This window comes from Aristolochia californica, unplaced genomic scaffold (assembly GCF_029961685.1).
Source record: "Aristolochia californica isolate CCGP_79_NKW_82.1479 unplaced genomic scaffold, dmAriCali1.0.hap1 SCAF_2, whole genome shotgun sequence".
Classification (NCBI taxonomy): Eukaryota; Viridiplantae; Streptophyta; class Magnoliopsida; order Piperales; family Aristolochiaceae; genus Aristolochia; species Aristolochia californica.
Window position 1 is genome coordinate 36417905 of NW_027181881.1, and position 17311 is coordinate 36435215.

General features: G+C 35.1%; 1 protein-coding gene across 1 annotated transcript; it reads left to right on the top strand.

The window, feature by feature from the left end:
* The first annotated feature begins 14146 nt into the window (after positions 1–14146).
* LOC137957118 (RNA polymerase sigma factor sigD, chloroplastic) lies at positions 14147–16162 on the top strand. Its single transcript, XM_068804840.1, has 4 exons — positions 14147–14725; positions 15070–15441; positions 15542–15742; positions 15832–16162. Exons 1-4 carry the CDS (start codon positions 14297–14299, stop codon positions 16108–16110), a joined length of 1281 nt encoding a protein of 426 aa, XP_068660941.1. The 5' UTR covers positions 14147–14296; the 3' UTR covers positions 16111–16162.
* The last annotated feature ends 1149 nt before the right edge of the window (positions 16163–17311 follow it).

The window sequence follows — 17311 nt, forward strand, 5'->3', positions numbered from 1 at the left end:
GAGCTTCTTTGTAGAATCCCAATTCAGTGAGAAGAGATCTTATCCATAGGAGTTCACTAACAATGTGTGCCATGGCTCTGTATTCTGCCTCTGCACTAGACCGTGCTACAACATTTTACTTCTTGCTTTTCCATGTAACCAAATTCCCTCCAACCAACGTACAAAATCCCGAAGTAGATTTTTTGTCATCCGGGGATTTGGCCCAGTCTACATCTGAGAATCCTTCGATGTTGAAGTGACCATGGTTTTTATAGAGAAGCCCTCTTCTTGGATTTCCTTTCAGATATTGTAGTATCCTTTCAAATGCTTGCCAATGACTAAGTTGTGGCTTGTGCATATTGACATACCACACTGACTGCATATTAAATATTCGGCCTTGTTACACACAGGTAAATAAGTCTTTCCACTAGTCTTTGATATTTCCCAATATCTACATCTTCTTGAGTGTCTCCACATAATTTTGTATTTGAGTCCATAGGAGTGTCTGCTGGTTTGCATCCCATCATTCCTGTCTCCTCTAGTAGATCAAAGGCATACTTCCTTTGGGATAACACAATCCCATATCTGGATTGTAATACTTCAATACCCAAAAAATATTTGAGTAGTCCAAGATCATTTGTCTTGAATTCATCACATATTTTTTCCTTTGTTTTTTGGATGCCCTCGGAATCACTGCCAGTTAAAATGATATCATCAACATATACAACCAGAATCACCTTACCTCTCAATTTATTTTCAATAAATATTGAGTGATCTCAAGAGCATTTGTAAAAGTCGGCCCGTATGAGGGATTGACTAAATTTCTCAAACCATGCCTAAGGGGACTGCTTTAGACCATATAAATTTTTTTTATGCGGCATACTTACTCCCCCTCAACCACATACCCAGGCGGTTGTTGCATATAAATTTCTTCTTCAATATCACCATTAAGAAATGGATTTTTCACATCAAGTTGATATATCAGCCATGATGAATTGGCCGCTAGAGATAATACTATACATACTGAGTTCATTTTTGCCACTGGAGAGAAGATTTCTTCATAATCAATTCCATAACAGTGAGTATAACCTTTGACAACCAGTCGAGCCTTCAGTGGTGCAATTGACTCATCCGGATTACGTTTGAAAGTATAAACCCACTTGCAACCAACAGGTTTTTTATCTGTTGGAAGAGGAACCAGTGACCATGTATGATTGTCCTTAAGTGCCTTCATTTCTTCATCCATTGGTCCCTTCCACCTTGGATGTTGTAGAGCCTCTTGATAGGACTGTGGAATAGATATGGAGGAAATAGAATAAAGAAACTGACAACATAAATGTGAGAAGCGATGATGAGACACAAATTTTGAAATGGGATGAGAAGTAAAGGGTCTAGTGCATGATCTAGGTTCTTTCCTTATAGCAATAGGACGAGTATCATATTGAGGGAGAAAAATAACTGGTGATGAAGGACTTACCTCTGTTGGATCTGTTAACTCCGCAGGTGTGGTGTCGGCCACTTGCTTTGAGGATTGAATAATGTTTGTATCATGAAGCACAACCGATCGAGGGCAACATGGTACCGAGGACAGACCAGGAGGAGCACTATCAGAATAAAATGAGGAGTCTTCAAAAAATGTTACATCCCTGGACACAAATAAACGTTGAAGAGTGTGACTATAACAAATATAACCCTTTTTGTGTGCAAGAGTACCCCAAGAAGATACACTTGATAGATTTAGGATCAAGTTTGTTGTGTCTAGGAAATGAATTATGAACAAAACATTGACATCCAAAGACTTTCAAAGGTAGTGAAAATGGATCATCATTTGGTAATAATCTAGAGTAAGGAGATTTATTACCAAGAACGGAAGATGGTAGACGATTTATAAGAAAGCAAGCCGTAAGGATTGCATGAGGCCAATAAAAGTATGGAACTTTCATGGCATATAATAAACCTTGAGCTACCTCAAGCTACCTCAAGAACATGACGATTTTCCATTTGGCTATACTATTTTGTTGAGGAGTGTAGACGCATGATGTTTGATGGATAATGACATTTTCTTGACAAAAAGAGTCAAGGTCTTTGAAAACATATTCTTTGGTATTATCAGACCGGAGAATTTTTATTTTTTGACCAAATTGTGTGAGTACCATAGCATGAAAGGACTTAAAAATAAATAGTATCTCCGAACGCTCCTTATATATAAACATCCAAGTTGTGCGAGTGAGATCATCAATAAATGTCATAAAATATTTTGCTTGAGAAATGTTGGAGACACTCTAGGGCCCCCAAACATCAGTATGAATTAAAAAAATGGAGTAACACTTTTGAATTCTGGACGAGGAGAGTATGTACTCCTTTGATGTTTACTCAATTGACAAACATCACAATGAAATTCTGACCTTACTTTAAGAGAAGGAAACATATAATGAAGAGACTGTGTAGATGGATGTTCCAACCGATTGTGCCATAACTGTGTTTCATTTTTAGTAATGTAAAACATATTCATTTTTGGCACATCGAAGTAGTAAAGCTCCCCTTGTTCATGACCTCCACCAATGGCCTACTTCATTATAAGATCTTGAAAGACACATGAAGTGGGTGAGAAGGTAACAAAGTAATTAAAATATTTTGTCAGCTGACTAACATATAATAGATTCAAAGGTAAAGTAGGAATGAAAAGAATATCAGTGAGCGGAAGTGATGGTGTGATAGAAGTGGAACTTTTCCCTTGGACTTTGGTTTGAGAACCGTCAGCTCTAGAAACAAACTTGTGTGAAAGACTCGGAGATGGAGAATATAATAATTTTTTGTTACCTGTCAAATGTTCGGAGGCTCCTGAGTCAATTATCCAGGATGAAGATAAGGCAGATAGCATACCTAAAGCGGTAGTGGCAGCAGTAGTTGTCAGAGGAACTAGGAGAAGGACCCAACATTATCTTCATTTTCTGAAATAGTTCATACTCTTCATCAGTAAAAAAATTATGTGTTGCTGATTTTGTGGGCTGTTCTTCTTTTGTATCACTTGCAAAGGCTTGATTAGCCCTTGTCAATTCTAACTATCCATTGGCTTTATAGCATATTTCTTTATAATGGCCATATTGTCCACAGTAACTGCATGCATTGGAATCCTTGTAATAACATTGATCTAAAGTGTGGCCAAATTTCTTAAAATGAGTACATTCTTTTCCATCTGCTCTGCCAACACCAGTCCTTCCACCTCTTCCTCTGCTTCCTTTATAACCTCTGCCTCCGCCTCAACTGCGATCAGATGATGATCCTCTATGATCATAATATATAGCGAATGATACTTCAGTAGTGGAGGAAGAAGTGTCTGGAATACGAAGTAGTGTTGCACATGCATCATCAAACTTGGGGACAACAAAAGCACTCAGAAGTTGACTCTTGGCAATCTCAAGATGTGGTTTAACATTTGCAAGGCAAATAGCATTAATTAAGGTTTCCTTTTGCTTGTCTCGGATAGAAATATTTGTGGTTGAAGGCTGAGCTAACTTTGTTATGGTCTTGGGTTATGTACTTGGTTTTTCGCTACCTAATAGGCCGGTTTATTAGGCAGTATTGGCTAGGTACACAATATTTGGTATCAGAACAGGTGCTACGTCGCGAGTTCGACTCCCGGCTTGGGTGATCACGTCGACCCAGACACGGGCGACCATGTAATAGTGGACCTCGTCGCTAGTGTTAAGCCGTCGTGGTGGTCGTAAAGTTGGGCCGTTGTGGACGACGGCTCGTGAAGGTGGGTGTCTTGTTATGGTCCTAGGTTATGTACTTGACTTTTTGCTACCTAACAGGCCGGTCTTTTGGGTAGTATTGGTTAGGTACACAACAAACTTCCACTCTTGAAGAAAGCCTCTAAAGCAGGCCAAGTACTCATGGATATTTTTTCCTTGTTTAGTATTCAACATTCTTTGGAGAATGTCATATGGTCTATTTAGAGTATCCGGGCAAGAGTACAATTTAGCACATGTCTCCCAAATTTGTTTAGCAGTGTTAAGATGAATGACATTGTTGGAGACATGTTCTTCCATGCTATTGATTATCCAACTAATCACCAAAGTATCATTTTTTAACCATTTGTTATAAAAAATATCATCTTCATCAATAGGTGGTCCTCAGGTGGTGAGGTGAACAAGTTGGTCTTTTGTTATAAGGAACCTCCAAACCGATGTGGACCAACTGATAAAATTTGATACCCCACGTAAGGGTATGGTGGTAATTCTCATTATATCACTTTTCATATTCATATTCTCTTCAGCCATGATAGACCCCCTTCTTCAAAAAAAATCTAATAATAACATTAATTGGTACTCTTCAAACAACTCGATGTATGGGGAATTTTAGCATTGATGCTAAATTATTATTATTCTGATTTTTTTCCTTTAATACCACTCATAAGAGACTCAATAACAATCTTCTATATCAGGGGACTCTTGTTCCCACGAAATTTTTTTCCAACAATCTAATCATGGACTGATCTCGGTTAACAGAATTTCCAAACCAACAAAACTATTTTGATAGGTTCTTCTAGATAGAGAGGCATGCATATCCATAATGTAATAAGATGAAAGTATTCACATACTCATCTTTAAATCATCTTCTAAATTTGGAAACCATTGAGCACTTATCTCACTGCTTGTGATCTTCCTTCACAAAAGAGTCTTCTTTGAGTGGTGTAGATCATCACTTCTTTAGAGCATTTCTTTGACGATGGATCCTAAATTTAATGTTCTTATACCATGTTGAATTTAGGATCCCTTTTCCAATATTCTGAGCAAGAGAAAGAAGAAAGAAAAAAAGAAAAGGGAAGAAGAGCTCTCGGGTAGAGAGAAGAAAAAAGAAAAGAGAATAAGAGGTATGCGCCAAGCAAAGAGAGAGGGAGAGATTAACTCAAGAAGGAGATGTGTAACTTGATTAATTTCGAATTACAACACCTCTATTTATAGTAGAGGAAGAGATAGAGTCTTTATACAATTAGCATTTCAATCTCCTAATTACATTCCAACTCTAACTCTCTAAGATAAGTTTATTCAAAACAATCTACTAGAAGAATAATATGAGTTGAACTAGAACTCTTTCTTCAATCACGTGAATATAAGGGAGGAGGCCAGCTCGTGACCTTATCCTTGTGGGTCCCTCATGATCTTCCAGCTTATCTTGATTAGGTTGCCAGCTTGTGGGATATTTGTGGGTCCCACTTGAACTTCAAGTCTTCTAACTCATTTCAACTTGGGCTTCATAACTCCTTAACTTGTGCTAGCCTGGGTGAGGACTCTTACCGGTGTTCCACGTCCTCATGGTGGGTCCCACCAGCTCGATTACCATGGTGGGTCCCACATTGTAACACAACTGTTACCTCCCTTGGTTGTTCTAAATACATGTGATATTTTTTAATGATGCAAGCAGAAAGGTATGACTTTATTTCTTGAAATAGAAATCTGACGTCTTTGATACATTCAAGAGATAGAGAACAATGGTTGAGAATGAGGCAGATTTGCAGGTGAAGTGCCTGCAGCCAAATAATGGGGGAGAATATATAGATGATGATTTCAAGCGGTACTGTATTGATACCTGGAAAACCTTAACAGAATGGTGTGGCTAAAAGGATGAACAAGACCTTGAACAATGTTGAAAGATTGGGCCCAAGCCCACACGACCAAGGAAGGCCCACATATCTAAGAGTATTATAAGATGGGCCACACGACCAAGGAAGACCCATAAGATGGGCCCAACCACATAAGAAGTAGGAGCTATCCTTATCACATAAGTTGGAAGATCAAGAAGGACTCACAAAGGTATCTTTGTCTTATGGTCACGTCCTAGAAGAGTTTTAGTTTGAGTTATATTTGTCTTTCATCTATATTGAGTTATTTAATTATGCTAGGACTTATCTTTATGTGTTAGAGTGTGGGTGTAATTGAAACAAAGGTAGTTTTATTGTAATTGGACTCTACTACCTTCCTCTATTATAAATACAGGTTCATGTACTATGATTATGAGGAGTTTATGAAGTCAATAAAGTTTTTTTTATTTTCCACAAATTCAACATGGTATAAGACCAGGTTTTGTGAGTTGACTAGGTCAACCCACAGAGATAATGATATCATTTTCTCTAAAGGTTCGTAGTTATTTTTTTCAGTTCCTACACCTGTAGATTGATTTATATTTTTCACCTTTATAATGAGATTTTCATGTTGAAAAATATATATTTACAGAAAGATATTCGAGTCTACTTTCCAAGGAAAATTTATTTTTTCCAATCGGAGTTATCTACAGAGATATATCGATATTTGAATGAGCAAAGGTCAAATTGCAAAAGAGGTTTGAGCAACAGTAGAAAGCATCAAATTCTGAGATATTTTATGCTATTAAGAACTAGAGTTTATATGGATAAATATATATCAAAAGAAACATCTATAAGTATATTCTTTTTCCTATTCAACCAATTTTTTATCTGATTTATCTACAAAGAGAAATCGATATTTGAAGTAAAAAAGGTCAAATTGAAAAGAGGTTCGAGCAGCAACAGAATGCTTCAACTTCGGAGGTATTTTATGCTATCAATAAAGATACTTTATATGGAGAAATATATATAAAAATAAATATATGTAAGTCTATTTTCTTAACTATTCAACCAATTCTCGGTATGAGTTTTTTATAAGAATATATTGATCTTGGAAGAGTCAATGGTCATTCTAAAAAAAGGGAGAAACAGTACTTAGTTCAGCCAGATGACAGAGACCGAAATCTATCAAATTATTTATCTTCTGATAATTATTTTTTATGAAGAGATTTATACTTGGATGAAAGGTATTTGTGTTTACTTTCAGGAGAAAATTTAATTTCAATATGATCTATATTTAAAGATATATTCGTATTGGAAGAATCAAAGGTCATGCTTATATTCTGTTACATTGAAAAATCTGAATTTAAGCTAATTATTTTGGGTCACTATTTGAGTTGCTATATCAGAAAAATATCTCACTTCTCCCTAGTATAAGGGTTTATTACTACATCTATGTTATTTGGGTTTATTGTTGCATCTATGATATTTGGTTCAAACTGGGATCACTACCATTACCTCCCAGCTTGAGGGGGAGAAGTACAAGAAGTACAAGAAAGAGGTATTTTATTCCAGATTTTTTGGCTAAAGTTTATATGACCAAAATATTGAAGAGAGGGAGAACACAAATGAAGCTTGTGCATCTATGAAGAAATTTTTATATCGGATTATTTCGTGGGTTCTTTTACAAAGTTTATTATTTGGTTCGTGTTATTTGTGTTGGAACATGGTCGTGTTATATTCAGTTGCAACTTTTATGTCTCTTTGGGGACATTATTATTGAAGAAGAGGTGGCCTCATACGATTATTTATTTGTCCCCAACAAAAAATATAAAAAATGTCAATGGTTGGGATTCCATGACGGAGGAACTTAATACCCCGTCAAAAATATAAAAAATGTCAATGGTTGGGATTCCATGACAGAGGAACTTTATACCCTGTCAAAAATGTCAAATGTCAACGGTTAGGATTCCATGACGGAAGAACTAATACCCAGTCAAAAATATAATAAATGTCAACGGTTGGGATTCCTTGATAGGGGAACTTATTATTACATCTATGTTATACTCCCCCTGAATTGGCCAGCTAGGCCTCATGGAAGAGAGCACTTGCGTGATGGGGAGTGTTGGAAGATTGGATGACTGCCATTTTATACAAAAATATTTTATACATCATTTGCAGCAAGCTGGGAGTTCCTGATGTTCTCTCACCCCTAGCTTGAGGGGGAGTGTTGGAAGATAGGGCCCAAGCCCACACGACCAAGGAAGGACCACAAGATGGGCATCCTTATCACATAAGAAGTAGGACCCACCATGATTACCACAAGCTGGCATCCTTATCACATAAGTTGGAAGAACAAGAAGGACTCACAAAGGCATATTTATCATATGGTCACGTCCTAGAAGAGTTTTAGTTTGAGTTATGTTTGTCTTTTATCTGTATTGAGTTATTTAATTATGCTAGGACTTATCTTTAAATGTTAGAGTTTGGGTGTAATTGGAACAAATGTAGTTTTATTGTAATTGGACTCTACTACCTTCCTCTATTATAAATAGAGGTTCATGTACTCTGATTATGAGGAGTTTATGAAGTCAATGAAGTTTTTTTCTTTTCCACAAATTCAACAAACGAGCATGAGATTACATGCAGGATTGCCAAATATGTTCTGGTCTGAGACTATTAGCACCTCTACCTATTTGATCAACAGAGGTCCTTCAAAATCATTAGATTGCAAAATACCAGAAGAGGTTTAGAGCAACAAAGAGGTAAATCTTTCTTTTGTGAATTTTTTTGGTTGTGTTTCTTATATTCATGTTGATTCTATTGTTAGAAGTAAAATTGATGCTAAATCTAAGAGGTGTTTCTTTATTGGCTATGGTGGTACTGAGTTTGTTTATCACTTCTGCGATGACCAAAGTCGTAAGGTTATCAAGAGCAAGGACATGATCTTCAATGAAGGTGCCTTGTATAAAGACATGTTGAGAACAAAGTCTGAGAGCACAAGTGATGAATCCAAGAAGTCAGAAGTGATACAGTTGAGAGATCTTCTAGTTATTGAGATGGAGAATATTGCTCAGGAAGACCAAAAAAACATACCTTTAAAAGTAAATAAGAACATTCCTATGACTGAACTTTGGAGATCTGCCAGAACTAGCACACCACCACAGAGGTACTCCCTTGCACTGAATTATATTTTATTGAATGATAAAGGTGAAGCAGAGAGTTATGATGAAGTGGTGCAAGTTGATGAATAAAGCAAGTGGGAGTTGGCCATGAGGGATGAGATGTACTCACTATTATCCAATCAGACATGGCAGTTAACCGAGTTATCAAAAGACAAGAAGGCCTTGTAGAATAAATGGGTGTACCGAATAAAAGATGAACATGATGCCAACAAGTAGTACAAGGCAAGATTGGTGGTAAAAGGCTTTCAACAAAAAGAAGGCATTGACTACACTGAGATTTTCTCTCCAGTAGTGAGTTTGACTGCTATAGAACAATGCTTGGAGTAATGGAAAATGAAGACTTGCACTTAGAGGAGTTGGATGTAAAGACAACCTTTCTTCATAGTGATTTTGTGGAAGAAATTTACATGATGCAAGCACATGGTTTCAAAGCACAAGGAAAGGAGAAAATGGTGTACAAACTTCAAAAGAGCTTGTATGGTCTTAAACAGGCTCCAAGACAATGGTATGAGAAGTTTGACACCTTTATGAGTAGTAATGGTTTCTTCAGGTGCTAGGCAGATCATTGCTGTTATGTGAAGAACTTTGATGATTCCTACATCATACTACTGGTATATGTTAATGACATGTTGAGAGCAGGTGCTTGCAAATAGGAAATAGATAAGTTGAAAAGAGAGATGTCCAAGAAGTTTGTAATGAAGGATTTGGGTGTTGCAAAACAAATCCATGGGATGAAGATTACTAGAGATACTGATGTCTTCAAACTATCACAAGAAGAATATGTGAAGGTGTTGAGCAATTTCAATGTGGACGATGCAAAACCAGTGAGTAATCCTTTGGCTAGTCACTTTAGGCTATCTAGGGATCAATTGTGTTCTATAGAGTAGGAGCGAGCTTACATGGCCAATTTGCCTTATGCATCTACTATTGGTAGTTCATGTATGCCATGGTATGTACTAAACCAGACATAGCTCATGTAGTGGGAGTTGTGTGCAAATATATGAGTAATCCGGGTAAACAACATTGTGAAGCAGTGAAGTGAATTCTCAGGTATTTGAGAGGCACTGTAGACTTAGCCTTATGTTTCAGAAAGTCAGACATGAGATTACATGGTTATGTAGATGTTGACATGGTTGCAGACATCGATGGCAGGAAGAGTACCACTAGGTATGTATACACATTGGGTGGTACAACAATTTGTTGGGTCTCTAAGTTGTAGAAGATAGTTGCTCTTTCCACTACTGAGGCAGAATATGTCACCGTGTCCGAAACTAGAAAAGAGATTATATGGTTACAGTCTTTTGGGAAGAATGTGTTGTATTGTGACAGTCAAATTGCTATTCATTTAGCAAAGAATCATGTTTATCAAACAAAAACAAAGCACATACAGATGCATTATCACTTCATCAGATCGGCTCTGGAGGATGGTGTCTTAGCACTTGAGGAGATTCAAGGAAGTTAGAATCCAGTTGATATGTTGACAAAGACTGTTATGATTGAGAAACTGAAGTTGTGTACAACTTCAGTTGAACTTCTCTCTATGGATTGAGAAGTTGTTGTCACTGCAAAGGAGATATTGATGATGGATGAGTCTCCAAGTGGGAGATTATTAAGTTGTCGAGCCTAATCAACACTCTACGCTGAGTTGGTATGTAGATCGACCTTTGTGGTAAGGTCGTTGTGGGGGTTGGAAAGGGAGCAGGGAACCCCCCTCCTGGGGGTATGGGGGCGGTTGCCCTACTTTTCTCTTTATATTTGGGGCGCCACTATTAGGGTTTCATTACTCATTAGAGGAGCATGTTGAGTTGCGGCCTAAGAGAGATTAAAGAAAACACTTGTAAATGTGTGTAATTTCTCTTGTAAACTATTTCATCTTTATAGTGGATTACTGCAACGACGAAATATAGGATATAGTCTCCCCTTGAGGCGAAACTATGTAAACCTTGAGTTATATTTTCGTGTTTGTTTTTTTTTCTTCCTCGATTATTACTATTACTCTCGTTAGTTTGGAATTAGGGCATGTAATTCCTAACAAAATATATCTTTTATTGTAGGTTAATATTACTTGGTAGATATTGGATATGCAAATCTTCTTGGGTTTTGGCTCCCTATCATGGGATTTGTTATCATTTGCAAGAATTTGAAGATAATGCTCCTACAAATGAAAGAGAAATATTCAACTTAAGACACTCATCTTTATGGACTATTATTGAACATACTTTTGGGGTTTTAAAAGTTCAATTCAAGATATTAAAAGTTGCTCCCCCTTTTGATTTTGATGTCTATGTAAAAATTGTGATTGTTTGTAGTATATTGCATAATATATACTCAGAGAGGATTACATAGATTTATTTGATGATGAAGATGATGATTCAAGTGATGTTTCAGGTGGAGAAGATTATCATGGTAAGGATGCAAATAAAGATGAAGATAGTGATTATGGTGATGATTTTGAGGATGACAGGGACATGCAAAGAAGTGCTCAAAGGGAGTGTGCAGTACAATCTGCAAGAACATCATATTTTTTTAGATATATTAGCAAGTCAGATGTGAAGAAATTATTGAATATTATATTTTAAAGAAATTGAATTTTTATGTTGTATTTTAAATGTACAACTATAGGTTTTTTATTTTAAATATTTGAATGAGTTCTACTTGTATTATTTTATTTTTATTATTAGGCTATTTATGTAGCACGTTGGATAATGATTCCATTATATTTGATGACTAGTTTAAGGGTGAGAATATAAACACTATCAAAATAATAATTTAATTAACTATTTTTATTATAAAATTAATATTTATTTTATTATTTTATTCTTATATAATTATTAATCTTAACTAAAATTTTAATTATTCATCAGTTCATCAAAATTTAAAATCTATCGTAGTTTATCAATAAAAAATTAAAGTAAAACTATCTTATTAGAGTTAATAGTCAAATCTTATATAATAAAATATTTTTTATATAAATTAGTGATGGTTACTATTATATTTAATCACTAGTTTATGAGTGAGAATTTAAATACTGTAAAAATAAAAAATTGATTAACTATTTTGATATTATAAAATAAAATATTTGTTTAATTATATTATTTTTATATATTTAATTAATATTAAATAAAATTAATTATTTATTAATCACTAGTTAAAATATGTATTATTTTATTAATAAAATTTAAGTATAACTATTTTATAATAGTTAATAGACAAATTTTACATAATAGAATATTTTATATAAATTAATGACTTTTAATATTATATTTAATCAAAAGTTTAGGTGAGAAATTAAACATTCTAAAAATAATAATTTGATTAATTATATTGATATTATACAATTAAATATATTTTTAATTTTTAATTTTTAAATATTTAATTAAATAAATCATCTTAATCAATTTTTTTATATTTATTAATTCATCACAACTTAAAATCTATCTTAGTTTATCAATAAAAAAATTTTAAGTACAACTATCTTATAAGAGTTAATATACATATTTTATATAATAAATTTTTTTTTATATAGATTTATGATGGTTAATATTATATTTAAATACTATTTTAAGAGTGAGAATTTAAACGCTGTAAAAATAATAATTTGATTAAATATTTTGATATTAAAAAATTATTTTTTAATTATTTAATTTATATATATATTAATTAATCATTAATCTTAATTAAAATTTTAATTATTTATTAATTTATCACAAATTAAAATCTATCTTTTAGTTTATTAATAAAAAATTAATGTGAAAGTTATAAAAGTTAAATCTATCAAAATATTTAATTAATAAAAATTATCTCTACACTTTATGGTACAATTTCCATTGTTCACACTAAGACAAAAAACTACTTTAGACACTAACACAACAAATTAATTCACTTTCACTAAGGGTCTGTTTGGAACCCCATGGATAATTTGATCAATATCTCATTTTTATTAACTATTTTTTTGAATAATAATATCAATGAAGTTGAAATGAAGTTCATGTGCATTATATAATTCATTCAATTAGGTTGTTAGTGGTACACCAGTGCCAACATCATTTAAAAAACATAGGTAATCGTCTCAGGCTAAAATCGTGGAATCATGATTCAGCCCAAAATTGTGAATCATCCACTTGAAGCCATCATTCAGGACATGTCAATTTTTTTTTTTCTGTCTCGCGCTTTCTTCTTCCTCTCAGCCTTCCTCCCCCGATTTTTTTTCACCCGCTCTCTTCTTCATCTCGTCTTCGCACTCCCTCTCTCTTCTCACTCTCGGCCTCCGTCACAGTTGCATGTCGCCGCTTCGTCGTAGAGCATCTCTGTTGCAAGGCCTCCGACGTACCGTCGCCTCTAGAATACCGTCAAAGTGTCGCCTTTGTCGTCATTGCCTGCTGGTCCACCGTTGTCTCCTTGCCATTATCGACGCCATGAGGAAGATGATGTTGTTTATTTAATTTTTCCTATAAGTTAGGAAAAATTAAACCAACGTTATTTATTCATTTTATTTGTTTTTTAATTACTATATTATATTAGTGATTCAATTGTGGTAATTAAAATATTATTAAATCAAGCATTTGATCAATTATTTTGGTTTAATTAACCTATTTTTATTTTGGATTAATAAAACCTATTTTCCAACCATTAACCCCCTTAGTTGATGATTTTAATATTAAAGGCACAAACTTATTGTCATATTCCAAGGCATAAACGTTTGCTTTTATGTTGTAAATTGTGGACTATTACAAGTAACTCGGTTCATTTTCAAACATGTTTTTTAAGTTTTAATTATATATATGTTGTTAATAATTTATCCTAGGTTATTAATAAAATAATATTTTTATTAATTTATTAAATTTATTACTATATTAAAATTTTAAGATTGGTAATTAAAATATTATTAAATAAAGCATTTAATCGATTATTTTGGTTTAATTATCCTATTTTTATAATTAATTAAACTAATCATTTTTAATTTTTTAAAAATATGTTATTAATTAATACTACTTAAAAAATCCATCTTCTATTTTTTTTACTTTATTATTATTTTTAACTTATTATACTCACACATAATTATTATATTATTTTATAATAAACTATAATCATTAATTAATATAATATAATACTACATTAAATTATTAATTAATGAATATATTGATATATTTTAATATTAAATTAAATCACTTATTAGTGTAGTAACCATATTTATTTTGGTTAATTATCTGTTGAAGTATATATTCTATTTAAATATATTATAAAAAATTATGAAGGGACTAACCAGAATTGAACTAGCTAGCAAATCCCCATCCTAAACCAATGGCAGCCAAGTACAAGGTAGAACCGTAAAAAATGAAGCACGAGTTCGAGATTTAACTCCACTGGCAAGTGATAAAATGATATGTGTTGGAGAGGATTCAATTTTCTTATCTTCTTCTCCATTTTCCAAAGATTTACGAATGAGAAGAAAAGTCGTCCGATGAAGAAAAAATATCTGCAAACACATTCAGTACCTATACGAGGTCCGCTTCCACCAGCACAAGATTGAAGCAGATTAGAGACTGTAATGGCCATCTGTGCTTCTTCAAACTGCTTTCCAACTCTCCCTTCAGTTTCTTTCAACGCAATAGCTTCCAAGTCTTCACTTTCAATCCAAACTGTGCAACCCCCTCCCTCATCTTCGTCCTTCCTCTCAGAGGACTCTGTAACAGTTGCGGCAGCCTCCCAAGCCGTAGCTCTTGCAAATGCCGCAGCCAAAGCAGCGAGTGATGCTGTTTCGTCGGCTCTGGCATTAAGCGAGATGGCATTTCCTCGGGGATTTCAGTCGGAGGATACTGTTGAGGTAACGAGTAAGGGGAGGAGGCGGAAGAGAGGCAGATTCACAGTGGACTCATTTGAAGGCGTTTCCGTAAGTCGCCCTGTCCTGCAAATAAGGTCTACGCGTTCATCGTATCTCTCATCAAGAGAAGAGGCGGAGTGTGCCCTCTATCTCAAGGTATCTTATCCTTAACAGATCACCCTGTGTGCCTTTCTCTTTCATCTTATATGGAAAAGATTCGACCTCTGTTCCGCATTAAACTTCTCGATCATACATAACCTACGATGCTTTAAGGAATTATCCATCCGTTATAACACATCAATTTGAGTAATTATTGGTGAAAAAAAATTGTCCTAAAACGAAATCGTTCTCTGTCCTCTTGCAGCGGCGAGAGCTCAGAGCCCTATTTGAGGTTAACGAAATCCAAGGGTAGGTTTAAATTGCATAAAGAAAGAGGAAGAAAGAATGTAAAAAGAAAGAATGGGCTTACTATTCGCGCCTGATCAATGCCATTGATGCAGGAAGGTGCAAGGCTGGAAGCATCACGAATCAAAATCCGGTTAGCAACCAACTGTAATCCAACAATGTCTCAATGGGCAGAAGCTGCAGGGATGAAGATGAGGACCTTGGAGAAGCTGCTTTGGAGGGTTAGAGAGGCTAAAGACCGTATCACCCGAAGCTATAAGAGACTTGTTGTCTCCATTGCCATGCCTTACCTGGGCAGAGGGCTCAGCCTCAAAGACCTGATTCAAGAAGGGTCCATCGGTCTGTTGCGCGGTGCTGAGAGATTCGATCACAGCAAAGGAAATAAGCTCTCAACTTACGTTTACTGGTGGATTAAACAAGCCATTGTCAGGGCCATAGCCACCAAGTCCCGTATCGTCAGATTGCCGGTAAGTGATTTGCTCTGTAATTTACAAATTTCCAGGGGGGCGGAGGAACAAGAGAAATTGCTGTGAAATCTGATCTTGCCGATAGTTTGTGGCCGTGTAGGGAAGCATGCATAGGCCTGTGGCTCAGGTTTTAGAGGCTAATACTCTACTCAGTTCAAGATTAGGACGAGAACCCACTCACCAAGAGATCGCAGAAATGACCGATATGAGCATGATAATTGTGAAGCTGGTGATCGAGAAAACCAGATTCCCCCTCTCCTTGGATCGATCAATAAGCAGTCGAGGAAGCATCACAACCAAGGTTTTCCCATTTTTTTTCATCATATCCTCATTCTCATCCCTCACTTTTCCTGATCTGCATCCGATTTCTGATTACTGTACTCACTGTAGGAAATTCTCCCTGGTTCGGAGGAGCTCACACCAGAATCGATGTCGACGAGACGGTTCATGAAGAGAGATATAGGGAGGCTCCTGGAGACACTGACGGAAAGAGAAGAATCTATTGTGAGGTTGTACTTCGGATTTAACGGGGAGACGCCTAAATCGTTCGAGGAGATAGGCAGATTGCTCAATCTTTCCAGAGAACGTGTTCGGCAGATTCACTATATTGCTCTAACAAAACTACAACAAAGAGTTACAATTGAAGATCTCAGAGTATACATAACGTAGCCTGCTAGTGTTGTTGTTTGTATACCACACGATATAATCAAATTATCACACTGAAAATAATAAGAATAACGTCATTTGTGATTCATTTCCTAGCTTTATTTTTTTCCACCAACTCTACCTAACCACATAAAAAAGGTCAAGTTTTACCTAGGATATATGCAAATTTTATAGATTCATAAATCAAGTTCAAATTTATTAGTACGTGTACTAGCAATTGGTCACGTTCACCCTCTTCATGTGATTAGAGGGGATCAATCTACCGCTAGTACATATAAGTACTAGTAGATCTGACCTTATATAAATGTATCTAGATTTTCCTCTCAAAATACACTGCTTGTAAGTTCTAGCCGGCATACCTACAATATGGTCAATTGTGATACATATATATAATGAAAAATGATATGTGTGTTTGGAATTAGACTCCCTAATTCAAAACTAACAAGAGCAATAATAATCGCAGAAGAAGAAAAATGAAGTGAACCTTGTTGTGCTTTTTCGTGCTTGTTTTTCCTTCTTCTACGTTTATTATTATTGCTCTCATTAGTTTGGAATTAAGATATCTAATTCCTAAGATGATTAGCTAAATTACATCAATCAAAGAAAGATCAATCAATTACATTAATCAAGGAAGATTACCAAATCTTCCACCTCATGTGATGAGGATTCCACCTCGTGTGATGACTCATCATGCCACCTCGTGTGGGCGTGGTGGGGTTGGTCCAACCTTCTAACACTCCCCCTTAAGTTGGAGGTGAGTGTTAAGTTGTGGAGCCTAATTATCACCTTACGCCTTACACAAATCATTATGTCGCGGATCGACCTTTGCGGTAAGGTCATCATGGGGATTGCAAAGGGCACGGAACCCCCTAAAGGTCAAAAATATATTGATTGTTGTTTCATTAAGGGTAGTTTGGGGATTTCACATTTGTATTACGGTTGCCCTAGTTTTTTCTTTATATTTGGGAGCACTATTGTTAGGGTTTTTCATCAAGGAGGATCATCAATAGAGGCTTAGAGAGGTTAGAGAAAAACATGAGTGTGTGAAATTTCTCGTGTAAACTATTTCATCTTCATAGTGGATTACTGCAATGGCGGAAGACAGGATGTAGTCTCACTTTGAAGCAAAGCTGTATAAATCTTGTATTTTTTGTGCTTGTTTTTCTTCATCCGTGATTATTATTATTGCTCTTGTTAGTTTTGA

Bases quoted from the DNA above. Each gene is read 5' to 3' on its own strand.
- LOC137957118 (XM_068804840.1), top strand. From the start codon at position 14,297: ATGGCCATCTGTGCTTCTTCAAACTGCTTTCCAACTCTCCCTTCAGTT. The intron at 14,726-15,069 runs GTATCTTATCCT...CCATTGATGCAG, and splicing joins AGTGTGCCCTCTATCTCAAG to GAAGGTGCAAGGCTGGAAGC. The intron at 15,743-15,831 runs GTTTTCCCATTT...TACTCACTGTAG, and splicing joins GAGGAAGCATCACAACCAAG to GAAATTCTCCCTGGTTCGGA.